The following is a 14,190-nucleotide window of genomic DNA, read 5'->3' as shown; positions in this document are numbered from 1 at the left end:
CCCGCTGCTCGTAATATTTGAGAATCTAAATATGTCAAACTTATTAATTCAATAATATACTTTGTAATATTTTATTGCCTATAATGTTGCCAATAACAATTAAATCATTTTGTTCTGGCACATACCAAATCGGCATATGATCTTCACCTCCACATAAACTAAATCACTACGACATATACACACACATGCATTATATTTTATTCTAATAATCAATACTCCAAGAAGAATCAAAACAATCGAAAGTACGAATTGATTATTGCAATAGGTATAAATCAAAACTTCCAACAGCTACAAATATGGTCCAAATTTTATTAAATTAAAAAAAAAAAATTTGCATTGGATCACTGATAAAAAAAAAATGCAAATATTAAATTACAAATGTTTAAAAATAGCAAACGATAAACATAACTAATCCGGAGAGAAGTTTAGCGTATGTCCAACAGTCCAATGAGTTCTACATCGTATGAATTTCATATGCATAACCCTTGCCACCAAAAGATATACGAAGTAGTAGTTAGTCAAATGTTAATGTTAAAAAGATTAGTACATCATTAAGACTAATAATAACTAAAAGAGTATAAAAACCACCTACATGATAGGAAATGAAGAACAATCAGTCTAGCCAAACAACAGGTGCATTAAGATCAATTAAATTCAGTGCACTTTCACCATGGGTTGGATAAGAAGTATATGACTCGTGTTCGTGTATAGGCACTTGAGACTTAGAACGTTTCAATGATGCTTCTACTATTTCAAATTGTGATGGATCTCTTCTTGTTGAACTTAAAGGTTCCTTTCGTTTGATAGAACCCTTCTGTGGGCGTCCTTTATGAGGCCGGGTATTTGGTTCCATCAATGTAGGTTCCACTGTATTCAACATAAGAGATATCTTGTTCCTTATTTCTTCCTTCTGAAAAATAGTCATATGCTGATATTTATCCCGTAGCTTGTCAGTAAGCTCTTCAATTTCATTGCTACTATCACTTATATTTGTATCATAAGCATCAAGTGACTTTAAGTCAATCCTCCATTGTGTATGTACAGACTCCAAAGACAATGCTTTCTCTTTCCATTCATACATCATATGAGCACAAGGTAGTCTCATAGTACACTGAAAATGGCCTGTACAAATGGCTTTTGCTTTACCAAATTTAGCCATTTCATATTGCTCATAGAGCTTGTTCATTGCAAAAGTCGAAACATGAGAAACAAGATTTTTAAAGAATGGGATGCGATACTTGTGAGGTACACGAATTTTCTCGATTTCAAGTAGAGTCTTTATCTCTTGAAATTCATTATCAATAGCAAGAATGATTTTGTCTCTTACTTGTCGAAAGTCTCCGGTTGAAACTTGTAGGTAACCTTTCAATTTTGCATGTGCACCTTCTGCTCTTGAAGAGACGCGGTTGCCATAATGACCGTATTTTTCGGTCCAAGCACTCACAAATCGTTCCTTATATGGTATCCATGTACTTCCAATGTAATCAACAATATCCTTCTTGTCCATGTATAACTCTTTGAATGAAGCCCAAGCATTGTCAAATGATTCATTTGTCTTGGCATATATAATAGTATTCCAATTAAACATAAAATCTTCCCAATCTTCATCTTCTTTAAAGTAGCGACAAGGTTGAATACCCAACATACACATTTTATCAATATCTAAAATTTCTTCATTTGTAAAACGACGAGAAGAAGGATGACCAGACATATCAACATTAGCTTCATGGTTATGTGAATTATTTTGCAATTGAAGAGACCAAAATCCATCATTTTGTTTCTTACCTCGTATTCGAAAAGGACAATCTATAAGACGAGTGCTTGTTTCCCTATCTTGAGATGTATCTATCATTTTATTACGCCAGTCCCGATATATGCCGCCCCTATCACAACCAATAGTCACATAACAATCCTTTCGAGAGTCCCTAATTGAGATGGCATATCCCTTTGACTTATACAACCTTCTAACAACATCAAGGAGTTCTTCACGAGTTTGATATTGTGTACTAAACACAGCATGCACATCCTCGTCCATCATTATATGATTAGCAATAATCTGTCAAAGAAATAGCTAAATAATTAAGATGCACTGTTTAGAAAATCTTTGTCTACCATTCCTTAAGATCGAATGCCCAACAATTAGATTTTAATTACAGTTTGAAGAATGAAGTATCCCAGGTTTATATACAAACATAATGCTATTTTTTTTTTTGTTTCAATGGAAAATTTTATAATAAAGGTAGAACATTCATACGTATAATGTTGACATGAAACACTTATACTAATAGTCATTTACAAATTAATTAAGCACTTGATAAATAAATAAAATTAATTAATAAACAAGTTTAGAGGTAGCTAATACCTGTAAAGCTTTGATAATGGTGTCTCTCCCAATAAAATGTTAAATTTAGTGAGTATATGGTGATGAATAATTTAATTAATTAATTGCATATTTTGACGAGAATAATTAGTAGTTGGAGTTGGAAAGATTTTAATTGGAATATTTAGCTACTAAAATTATAGGCAATAAAATATTACAAAGTATATTATTGAATTAATAAGTTTGACATATTTAGATTCTCAAGTATTACGGGCAGCGGGTAGATAATTTGCCTTGGAAATGGTTTTTTTTGCCTTGGCAATATCAGCACCCAAAAGAAAAGAGACATGTATTATGAGATGGAGGTAATTAAGTAAGCAATTTATGCTCTTTCTATATTTATATTTTTGCTCTATTTGACTTTTTATAGACTAGTGCGTCTTAAATTTTTTTTTTTGATTATATATGTGGCTCGATTCCCTTACCAAACAATCAGGTTCAACTAAGTTCAATTTATTCCTTCTCTCTCTCTCAAAAATGGAGGCAAGTGACGAAGAAAGAAACATCAAAGGGCATTATGATGATCACCAAGAACAACCACCACCATCCAAATGGAAAAAGGGTAGCTTCGTTACCATGCCATTTATCATAGGTAAATATTTGTTGTATGCATTTTTTTTTTTAATGACGGATTACACTGTCATCGTGACTATTAACTCGTCGAGAATTACACTTTCATCGTGACTATTAATTTTGATAACTAACACACTTAAAATGTTGGAATTATGACACGGCAAACGAGTCATTTGAAAAGGTAGCAAGTTATGGATTATACCAAACATGATCGTATATTTGTTGAAGGATTACAAGATGAGTTTAGCGAAAGGCCAAAATTTGATTTACTTTTGGTCTGCTGCTACCAATTTTTTCCCTCTTATTGGCGCTTTTGTGGCTGATTCATATCTGGGTCGATTCCTTACCATTGCTCTGGGTTCCGTCTTCAGTCTCTTGGTAATTCTATTAATCTTTAACATTGAATTCTTTACAAAAATTCAATTTTAGACATTGATATTCATGGATATTATTTGTTATATATCTATACGACTATACTCCATATGTCTCTAAATAATAGTTCTATTTTTCATTATAATAAGCTATTAGCCTATCACTAAAAAATTTTAGACATTTGAGAACTTAAAATTACTTATTGATTCAATATGACTCTTATTAATTGATAAAGGAAAAGAAGAGAAATCATTCAATTCGACAATTCTTAAGAGACGGAAGAAATATTAATTAAATTGACGATGAAGTTGTTTTCAAATAACAATGATTAATGTGTTTTAAGGTTGTTTAAGGATACTTGAGTTAAACAATTAGTGTGGTTGACTTATTTTTTGAGCCAGGGAGTAGTGAAGGATGTTTGGTTTAACTAATAGTCCATTATTGATTTCACCTACTCCCTTCAATTATTGATTTCACCCTCTCCCTCCCACTCTTAATAAGCTTAATTCTTGGTGTTTGGTTTTTTTGAACGGTATTATAAACTTTTTTATTTTTTATTTTTTTTCAACTATTACTATCTCCTTTTCATAATATTAGTCTCAATTAGAATCTTTTGACTATTAAAATTTAGAGGGAATTTAAGCTAATTTATGAGATTTAATTTAATTTAACTTGATGACTACATTATTAGTTAGACGGTCTTTTAACAATTACAAACATGCCTACTTTCTTTTTTTGGGGTTTCAAAACTATGTGCCTATTTCTATTTTAAAAAATGTACTTTTTGATAATATTCTTTCTTTTTGATGAATTGTCATTATTTTTCTTTTATTGTTTTTGTACTTTTGACATCATTTTCCAACACTTTCTCTCTATATCTCTTTAATTACCAACTACTCCCTCCATCCTTAATTACATTCCTATTTCTAAATTTACACACGGAATTAAGGAATTTGGAGTAACCTTAAAACCTATTATTAGAAAGTACAATGGGAATTGCAAGACATTTATTGTTATCTTTGAATAAAACAAAGATGGAATGATATTAAATGAAGCACATGTCATCGATCATTTGAAAATAAAAAGGATCAATCACATTTGTTTATGAAAAATAAAAGGACCTATCATATTCAGTTATAGTGCTGCACATGAATTTAGAATATTCAAAAGGGTGAATGAAAATTATAATTTCTGTGCAACCATTAATTGCAAAACAGAAAAAATAATTAAAGTAATGCCACATCACAACTATTTAGGGATAATTTGGGGATATTTGGTAAAAATTCACTTACTAAAAAGAGAAAGTAGGAATGTAATTTTGAAACACCCAAAAAGAAAAGCATGAATGTAATTAAGGGACGGAGGGAGTATGTACTTTTCTTTCTCTATCTCCCTCTAACCTCATATGCATATTTATACTTTTCAATCATGAGTTTTAAGGAATATCTAAGTTCCTTAAATCTCGTAAAAATTGGGAAATAAACATGTAGATAAGGGACGGAGGGAGTATTAATAATATACTCACCAATAATGCTCATATATCTAATTCTGTCTTAATTTACATAATTGTACGAGTAATAATTACAGAAAAGGTTTATTATCATTGAAATTTACAAAGTAATTATACAAACGAATGGAGTAATAATTGTAACAAAATTAATGCTAACCACTTGGTTAAAAACCTAAAACAGGCATCAGAGTTATGAAGGTAGTATAAAAAAAAAATAATGAGATTGAACTAAACGTATTTGTATAAATGAGAAAAAAAAAAAAAAAAAAAAAAAAAAAGGAGAGATAAGGACTAGAATATAAAATATGTAAAAATTTATTTTATTTAATTTGCTATTAAAAATTAAATAAAGAATATTGATATTTAAAATGACGTAGACCAATCAAATTGAATGGAACATGAAATAAGACACATTAGTGGGATAGAGGATTCATACCCTTTTGCTTTCTTTAAGAAAACAAAAGGTGTGTAAACAAGTCAAGTAAATTAAACTAGCCAAGTAAGCCAACAATTAAAGGTTACAAAATAGGCCTAAAGTCAAAGTTTATTGCTTTCTTTGTATGTAAAAAAGCAAGTTTATCAGGCAACAATTATGCAATAATGCTATGAGTTGTTTATTTGCATAATTTTGGCAAAATATATGCTCATTTTTATTCAAAATAGAAAATTTTATTTAATTTTCAAGCTTACGCCCCCTACCATTTTAAGGTTACATCTAACATAATTGATACAAAATTGATTGCCCCATCAAATTTGACTACGGAGTACTTAACATACAATATGTTATATGAACCTAGATAGCATCACATAGGTTTATAGCTTAATACCACTGCACCTTGAAAATGTGATTGTATAACTTATGTGTAACAAATAACAAGTTATATTAGAACAAGAACATTTTTCCGAAACAGTCCAAATTATTGGGGGACCAAGCTGCTGCAATATAATGCAAAACATAAATACCATTAAATAAGCGATTTTTGTTTATCAAGATGATAAATTGGGTCTTTCTCAGGAATGAATGTGGAATGTAGCTATATATTTGGTTCTAAATTACTTTCTAAATGTTATCGGGGGACCAAGCTGCTGCAATGCAAAAATTAAGCCAAGTTGTGGCACATGAATCAACATTTTTGGTAAATATAAAGCATGTCAATAAATCAAAAGCAATCAATTTTATTACTCCCATTATTCACTTATGTTAATGTTGTTTCATTAAATTAAAGAGCATATAATCACTAGAAATTTTTATATACACCCAAGCGCACGGTGCATCTAAGGGTATTGTTTGCTCATTTCAATGGTTATTGCTCATTTTATCATCAAATGAGCAAACAAACACCCTTGGGTGTACCGTACACCCGGGTGTATATGATGACGGGCCTTTAATTATCAGCTTAATTTTTTTGGTTCAATTGATGATCATTTAACATAGTATCCATGACTTGTTGAGCGCCCCTTCCTCCTTCCTTCCGGACTGGCTTATCATAAAGGCCAGTGAAAGGGTTAGGACATAGAAAATTCTATGGCAAGGACGTCTCGATGCGAGTCTCATATGTATATCGAACTGATAGAGAGAGTCTCACACTAACCAACCAACTAAGATGGATTCAACTGGTTGTTTGGGTGCCGAAGATATGCGAGATCGTATGTGGCCTCTTATTGATGCATTGGCTCTACGAGCGAAGTGCCAATGAGCGAAAGCTGCAGCTTCGTATCGACCGGGGATGGGAGAAAGAATTGATTGAATGCGGGCAAACAAATACAATTAAGACTGTACCAAAACCAACGTGACAAGAAGGTTAATGTTGGTTCAAATTTCATACCCCTTGATTATTGAAATAATCTTGCATATGTGATGTGTTAATTGGAATTGATCTAAGCATATGTGATGTGTTAATTGGAATTGTAAGAAATTTCCTTGATGCAGGGGATGACTCTACTCTGGCTAACAACAATGATCCCAAATGCAAAGCCACCGCCGTGCGACCCCTTAGCCCATGACTGCAAAGCCCCAACATCAGGGCAATATGCAATCCTAGTGTTTGCCTTTCTCATCATGTCAATTGGTGCCGGTGGTGTAAGGCCTTGTTCACTAGCTTTCGGCGCTGATCAAGTAGACCGAAGAGATAATCCTAAGAATAAAAAGACTTTGGAACTCTTTTTCAGCTGGTACTATGCCTGTGGTTGCTTTTCTGTAGTAATTGCTATGACAGTAATAGTCTAAATTCAAGATCACTTGGGTTGGAAAATTGGCTTCGGCATACCAATTATTCTTATGCTCTTATCGACCATCTGCCTTTTGCTTGCTACCCCTCTTTATGTGATGAATAAGGTCAAGAGTAATCTCTTTATTAGCCTTGTTAGAGTTGCAATTGCTGCTTTTCGAAACAGAAAAATCACTCTGCCACCTCCAGGATCAGATGTGCATTACTATTATCTAAAGAAAATAACTTGCCCAAGCGATAGATTAAGGTATGTATTGATCTTAATATATAAGTGTGTTTAATTTCTGTTCAATATTGTTTCAACTTCTATATGTTAACCTAGGTGCATAACTAATTAGCCTAGTGTTTTATATATCTTAGCATCTTGCAGTGTAATATTCATACTGATAGTTAGGCAAATGAGTTTTAATTTGTGCTATGGAATAAACAACTAAACATGCGTGCTTCTATCTAATACTTGTATCTATCTTTTGATAGGTTCTTGAATAAAGCTTGTATCATTCAAGATGTCCACCGTGACATTGGGTCTGATGGAATAGCAAAAAACCCATGGAATTTATGCACGGTAGAGGAAGTTGAAGAGCTAAAGGCTCTTATAAGAGTCCTCCCAATATGGTCAACTGGGGTCTTAATGTCCATACACGCGAACCAGAGTTCATTTGGTGTGGTCCAAGCTTTATCGATGGATAGGCACCTAGGCTCAAAGTTTGAAGTTCCAGCGGCTTCATTTATTACGTTTCAAATCATGGTCATAGTGCTATGGATTCCTATCTATGATCGCGTACTCATTCCCCTGGCATCAAGGATCAATGGCAAACCTATTAGCCTTAGTGTAAAGTTGAGAATGGGGATCAGACTGTTTTGTGCATTCATGTCAATGTTTGTAGCCGGAATTGTGGAAAACATACGAAGAAAAGGAGCCATTGGTGAAGAGTTGGCAAATAATAATAATAGGGATGCAATCCTTATGTCTGCCTTTTGGCTAGTACCTCAAAATTGCTTAAGTGGCTTAGCTGAGGCCTTTAACGCGATAGGGCAAAACGAGTTTTATTACACTGAAATGCCTGAGAGCATGTCAAGCATAGCAACATGCCTCTTCGGAGTTGGGATGGGTGTTGCAGGGCTATTATCTAGTGTAATATTGAACTTGGTGAATGATATTACAACAAGAGGAGGCAAGGAAAGTTGGGTTTCAAGCAACATCAACAAAGGTCGATATGACTATTTTTATTGGCTTATTGCTGCAATATGCTTCTTCAATGTCTTGTTTTATATGTTTTGTAGTTGGTGTTATGAGCCTGTTGATGAGGTGCATGAGCAAGCTGTCAATGAAACACCAACATTGGCTAGACTGGAGAATGACAGCCTGCCGGCAAACGAAGAATTGAAAGAGGGCTAGATTTGTCGATGTCTTATTGTATGTAACCTTGATGTATTATATACAAGTAGATAGGAGTACAATTTAGGGAAATAATTTTGGCACACCAAAAAAGTAATTTAGGTACACCCATTATTCATGAGGGATTGTTTTGGAGCTTTAGACAATATGTAGGGAGTGTGAATTAATTTTTTTTTTTTCCCCCACAAAACTTCTTAGTTCATGGTCTTACATTTTTTGTGACTTTTGGAGGTATTCCCAGCAGCTAACCGTTGGGCATTTATGGAACTATATGGTAAAATGGTAAATATTGAGAAATTTAATTTTTTTTTTTTTAGAATGCCCACCTGATTCACCATCCGGATTTGATTCCGGTAACACACCTGGCTTATGGTGGGTGAGTCTCCTAACAAGAGTTTCTGCATACGGTGAGGCTCGAATCCGAGATCTATCTTAAGCAACATCAACTTGCTTACCATTTGAGCCAACTCTTGTTGGTAAATATTGAGAAATTTAAAGTAGTTTCATCATGGATAGTTCATACAAATACGAAAATTGAGCAACTTTGATTTGATAGATGCCTTTTTTTATATTAAATATTCACGTGCAGCTGAATTGGATTACATAAATAATGTTGTTGTTCATGGTCCATAAAAAGCTAGATGTCCATAAAATGCTAAATGGGCCAGGTCTGTCACTTACTTTAATAACACTAATCTTCTCCAATTTTTTTTTTGGTGTGGTGCGTAGAAACTAGAAAGCCATTGGACTGATGGCAATCGTATTAGAATCCTCTAAAATCGGGAAAAAAACTTAACCAAGTGAGATATCCCTCACTCTCTCTATGTATATTGTATTTAATCTATTTATTGATAGTTAATGAATTTGCATAAAAAAAAAATTGATAGTTAAAGAATAGAATCAGTTGTAGTCAAATATTCTTATGTGGTATCACGGGTTGAAATTAGGGATGGCAATCCAGTCCGAATCCGACCCTACTCTGCCTCGATCCGAGGTAAAAATCCGCTCCGAGTCCGAGAAAAAAGTAATCCGAGTTCGACTCCATTAAAATAATCCGACTCCGAGTCGGAGGAGGGTCGGAGTCGGATCCTAAAAAAAATCCGAGAAAAAAATCCGACTCCGACAAATGTTCGACTTTGATGGATTATCCGACTCCGACTCCAATAGATAGTGGATTTTTGTGTGGGTCATGGTGGCATTGGGTGTGGGTTGTCAAGGCTCAAATAGCCCAACATCTCAAAGTATATTAAATAATGTAAAAGAAACTCGGAGTCAGGTCGGGTCGGAGTCGGATATTGAAGTCGGAGTCGAAGTCGAAGTCGGATTTCGGAGTCGGATGTCGGAGTCGGAGTCGGAGTCGGATGTCGGATTTAACATCCGACTTCTTGTCGGATCGGAGTCGGATTTAGCATAATCCGCTCCGAGTCCGACCCGTTGCCATCCCTAGTTGAAATTCGAATCATCAATATTTAAACAAGATATCTTATTTCACGTAAAAAAAAAAAAAAAAAAAAAAAGGAAAAAAAATAAATATCTTATTAAATATTATACAAATTAGCAAAAAAAAAAAAAAAAAAAAAAGCTTCATTTTACCAATTAAGCATAATAAACAATGAAAAAGAAAAGAAAATCATAAATTTATACCCTAAATTGCTCATTTACTATTGAATCTCACAAAACAAAAAAGAATAAAAAAAACTTAAAATTATATAATATCAAACTCCTTTCGTTCGCAACAATTTGACTTTTGTACTATTTATGTATTTACTTTGAGTATACTTTTAACCAATATATAAAAAATATGTTGCCATGATATTAACTATTCATGTCTTTGTGTATATTTTGATTATATTAACTTTTATTACTTCTTAATAATATATAATTACAAATATTAATGGGCAAAGTTATGTATTACCTTGTGTATTAGTCAAAGTTATGGATTAACATTTGTGTCGGTTAAAAGTGTTGGGCTAATTAAATTGTACTATAAAACTCTTTCTTCTTCTTTTTTTTTTTTGGGGGGGGGGGGGGGGGGGTGCGCTGCTGTAATATAAAATTCTCATCATGCACAAAGTGGCGAATAAAGTCTGAAAGTGAAAAAGGAAAGAGGAAATAGGTTATACTTTGTACAAGTTATATATCTAGAGAGTGACTTGTAGATATATAACTCACTCTCTAGTGAGAGGAATGAGGAGATGGAAGGGTGGTGAATCCCTCCATCTCCCCCCCCCCCCCATGTGATGGGGGTTCGATTCCTCATAGCCCTCTTTCCTGTGATAGGAAGGGGGCCCCCTCCCCGTAGTTTACCGTGCAAATATATATATATATATATATATATATATATATATATATATATATATATATATATATATATATATATATATATATATATATATAGAGAGAGAGAGAGAGAGAGAGAGAGAGAGAGAGAGAGAGAGAGAGAGAGAGAGAGAGAGAGAGAGAGAGAGAGAGAGAGAGAGAGAGAGAGAGAGAGAGAGAGAGAGGAGAGTCATATAAATTAAGAGAAAGAATGTAATATTTTTTTTTTTTTTTTTTTTTAAAGAGAGAACATATCTCTATTATTATATAAGCCTAGCGAGAAGGCTATAGTTTTCATCTTAAATTACTTTAATATCCCCACTCAATTTTCATTAAATATTTTTGGGTCGGGTATATTGGACAATAATCCCTAAAATTTTTGTTTGAAATAATTTAAAAAATAAGTAACCCCATTTATTTATTAAAATAACTCTCCTTCCTGACTATAAAAGAGATTAATTGCACTTATTTATAAAAGTAACCCTATTTTTCCATTATGATAACCCCTTACCTATTAAGATAACTCTATTTAACAATTATCGTAACCCCTATTACTCAATTAATTACTTATGTGTGAAGTGGTCACATCGTGTGGCTAGCTATATATAAAGTATAAGAATTTGTTTAATAATTTTTCAAGGAGTGAACCGGTGAGAATATATTACATATCTTTTTTTAACTTAATTTTTTTGGTGTTCAGAGAGACACAAGGCGGTTGATGAGAATCGATCTCAATACCTTTTAAAATCGGGATAATATTCTCTTAATTTTAATATAAAAATTATTCCACACTAATTTATTTTCCCAATGTATTCTACCTCTAGGCTCTATTGCTATAAGGCCTAACATACAAAGTTATTCCAAGATTGGAATTTACGGTTACGAAAACGAGACATTGGTTTGCTTTTCCTTACAAAAATGGACTTTAATGATGCTGCTTTAGTTAACCATGTGTTCAATGGGTATGACAGATTGCAATTGGGCCACATTGTATAAAATTTGGATCCAAACTTTGCTTTTTAAAATTCTACTCGTATTTTTGGCAACTAATCTCTTTACCTTAAAAAAAATAATATTAAGTAAAAATAATTTCATTTCAGTAAAAATAAGTTTAGTTCAATAAAATTAAGTTCAGTTCAGTAAAAATAAGTTCAGTTCAGTAAAATTCAGTTTTCTTAAAAAAGAATTGTAATAGAAAATCAGGAAAAATAATTTCAGTTCAGTAAAATTAATTTAAGTTCAGTAAAAATAATTTAAGTTCAGCAAATATAATTTTGTTTCAGTAAAAATAATTTCAGTTCAGCAAAAATAAGGTGAAAAGAACGGGACCTAAGTAACTTTTATTAATACGGAGTAGCAATTAGCTCATATTGTAAACCTCTTCCATTTTTCAATACTTACAAGTTAGGGTTGAGCAAAATTATTAAAAAATCAAAAATTTGAAAAATTTGATCCATGACCAATTCGAAAATTAAACTACCTAATTCAATAACCATTACAGTTTGGGTACCCAATTCGATAATTTGTTATAAGGTACAGGTACGGTTATTGGATACTCCCTTCGTTTCATAATAATCCCAACAGTAGGGTTGACACAAAATTTTAGGAAATTTATAGGGTGGGGACCAAAAGAGGAATTTTTTAATATAAAGTATATTTAGCGCATGTTCACTTTAGCTTAATTTCAGTTCAGTTCAGTTCAACTCCAATCAGTTCAGTTCAGTTCAACTCCTAATTTCCTTTTCTCATAAAATATACATTTTAGCTCTATTCAGTTTATTTCAGTTCAGCTCAGCTCCAATTAGTTCAATTCAGTTCACTTCAGCTCAATTCAGTAAATGTGAACATGCCCTTGGTTGGTAAGTTTAATTGTTAGTAGGAGAAGAAATAATTAAAAAAAAAAGGGGTGTAAATGGGGTTGTTACTTGTTAGGAGAGAAAAATAATAAAATAGTTGTGGTTCCTTACCAAATAAGAAAGTGTTGTAACTATTATAAAACGAATGAAAAAGGAAAGTGTTGTGATTATTATGAAACAGAGGGAGTATCATTTTTAAATTAACGGTTACACAATCCGATCCGATAAGCAATTATTTATTTTATTTCCTACTTAAATCTATTTATATATCCAAATCCTAAACTCTTACTTAACTTCATAATCACTTCATAATTTGAATGATTAATAATAATATTCGTAATTTGGTCAAGATCATGTGGTTATATTGTTAATAAGTGTTGAATGATATCATGATAACACAATTATAAAGTACAAATTTACATTATTGGATATCATAATGGGTATCCGATTACCAATCCGAAAATCCAGGTATCCAAACTTATTGGTTTGGTTCATGAATATTGTTTATAGTGTTATTGGTTATCGGATACCCGAACCGATAATGTTAACGGTTTGAGTATTGACCCATGCTCACCCCTACTCACAACACACCTTATTTATTTATTTTTTATAATATTTAAGAAAAGTGGATTTCACATAATTTAAAACACTTTAAAATAATGGGGTTGAGAGGTTGTTAATTATCGTAGTATAGTACTTAATTAAGTGGGTCATGAGCTTAAAATAAGGATAATAGTACAATTCATCAAAAAAAATCAATTATAGTGTGTTGGAAGTATTACAACATTTACATTTAGAAAAGTGTTACAATTATTAAAAATTGAAGAAGTAATTTCCAAAAAAAGAAAAAGGAGGAAGTAATAGTGTGGATCCAAACTTTATTTTTCCCCCCTTTTATTGGCAATTAAGTTTGCTTCTTTATAGAAATTGAATTAATATGGCAGTGCGTGTTTTGTGCGGCTAATTACTTCGTGTGTCCGCTTGTAAAAAATAAATAAATTAACCCCTATATTAATGATAAAGTAATCAGTATTATACTGACAAAATAACCCCTTATTACTTGTTATACTTATTGAATTTCCCTTCAATAACAAACAAAGTCATATAATACTGACACAATTACCCCAATACTACTAACTGAATAATCCAATGGATCCAAACTTTGGTGTTTTTTTTTTTTTTTTTTTTTTTTTTTTTTTTTTTTTTTTTTTTTTTTTTGGCAACTACAATGAAGTTTACATTTTGAAATTTAATTAATAGCAATTGAACTAGTTGGGCAATAAGAACTACATAGTAAAATTCTTATTTTGGCAACTAAGGGCCTATTTTATTCAACTTAATTACACTTTAATTCAGTTCAATTCTAATCACTTCAGTTCAATTCATTTTTTAATTTCCTTCTCTTATAAGCAATTCATTTCAGCTCTATTCAATTCAATTCAGTTCAGTTCACTTCAATTCAATTCAGTTCACTTCAGTTCAATAAATCGGAATATACCCTAAATTTGCTTTTTAATAGACTTCGTTAGAAATGTTTTTGCCGCTTCTTCTCA

General features: G+C 32.2%; 1 protein-coding gene and 1 pseudogene across 2 annotated transcripts; one reads left to right on the top strand and one right to left on the bottom strand.

Annotated features, from left to right (window-relative positions):
- Positions 1-613: 613 nt before the first annotated feature.
- LOC145584517 (uncharacterized) lies at positions 614-2,035 on the bottom strand. The gene has a single exon (XM_081641342.1). It carries the CDS (start codon positions 2,033-2,035, stop codon positions 614-616), a length of 1,422 nt encoding a protein of 473 aa, XP_081497468.1.
- Positions 2,036-2,598: 563 nt separating this feature from the next.
- LOC145586907 (protein NRT1/ PTR FAMILY 1.2-like) lies at positions 2,599-8,792 on the top strand (annotated as a pseudogene). Its single transcript, XR_014101039.1, has 5 exons — positions 2,599-2,685; positions 2,817-2,968; positions 3,111-3,331; positions 6,766-7,310; positions 7,541-8,792. The product of XR_014101039.1 is annotated as a protein NRT1/ PTR FAMILY 1.2-like (transcript).
- The last annotated feature ends 5,398 nt before the right edge of the window (positions 8,793-14,190 follow it).

Source organism: Chenopodium album, chromosome 16 (assembly GCF_948465745.1).
Source record: "Chenopodium album chromosome 16, dcCheAlbu1.1, whole genome shotgun sequence".
In the NCBI taxonomy this organism is placed as follows: domain Eukaryota; kingdom Viridiplantae; phylum Streptophyta; class Magnoliopsida; order Caryophyllales; family Amaranthaceae; genus Chenopodium; species Chenopodium album.
This window is presented reverse-complemented; position numbering and strand designations above follow the sequence as displayed.

Bases quoted from the DNA above. Each gene is read 5' to 3' on its own strand.
- LOC145584517 (XM_081641342.1), bottom strand. From the start codon at position 2,035: ATGGACGAGGATGTGCATGCTGTGTTTAGTACACAATATCAAACTCGT.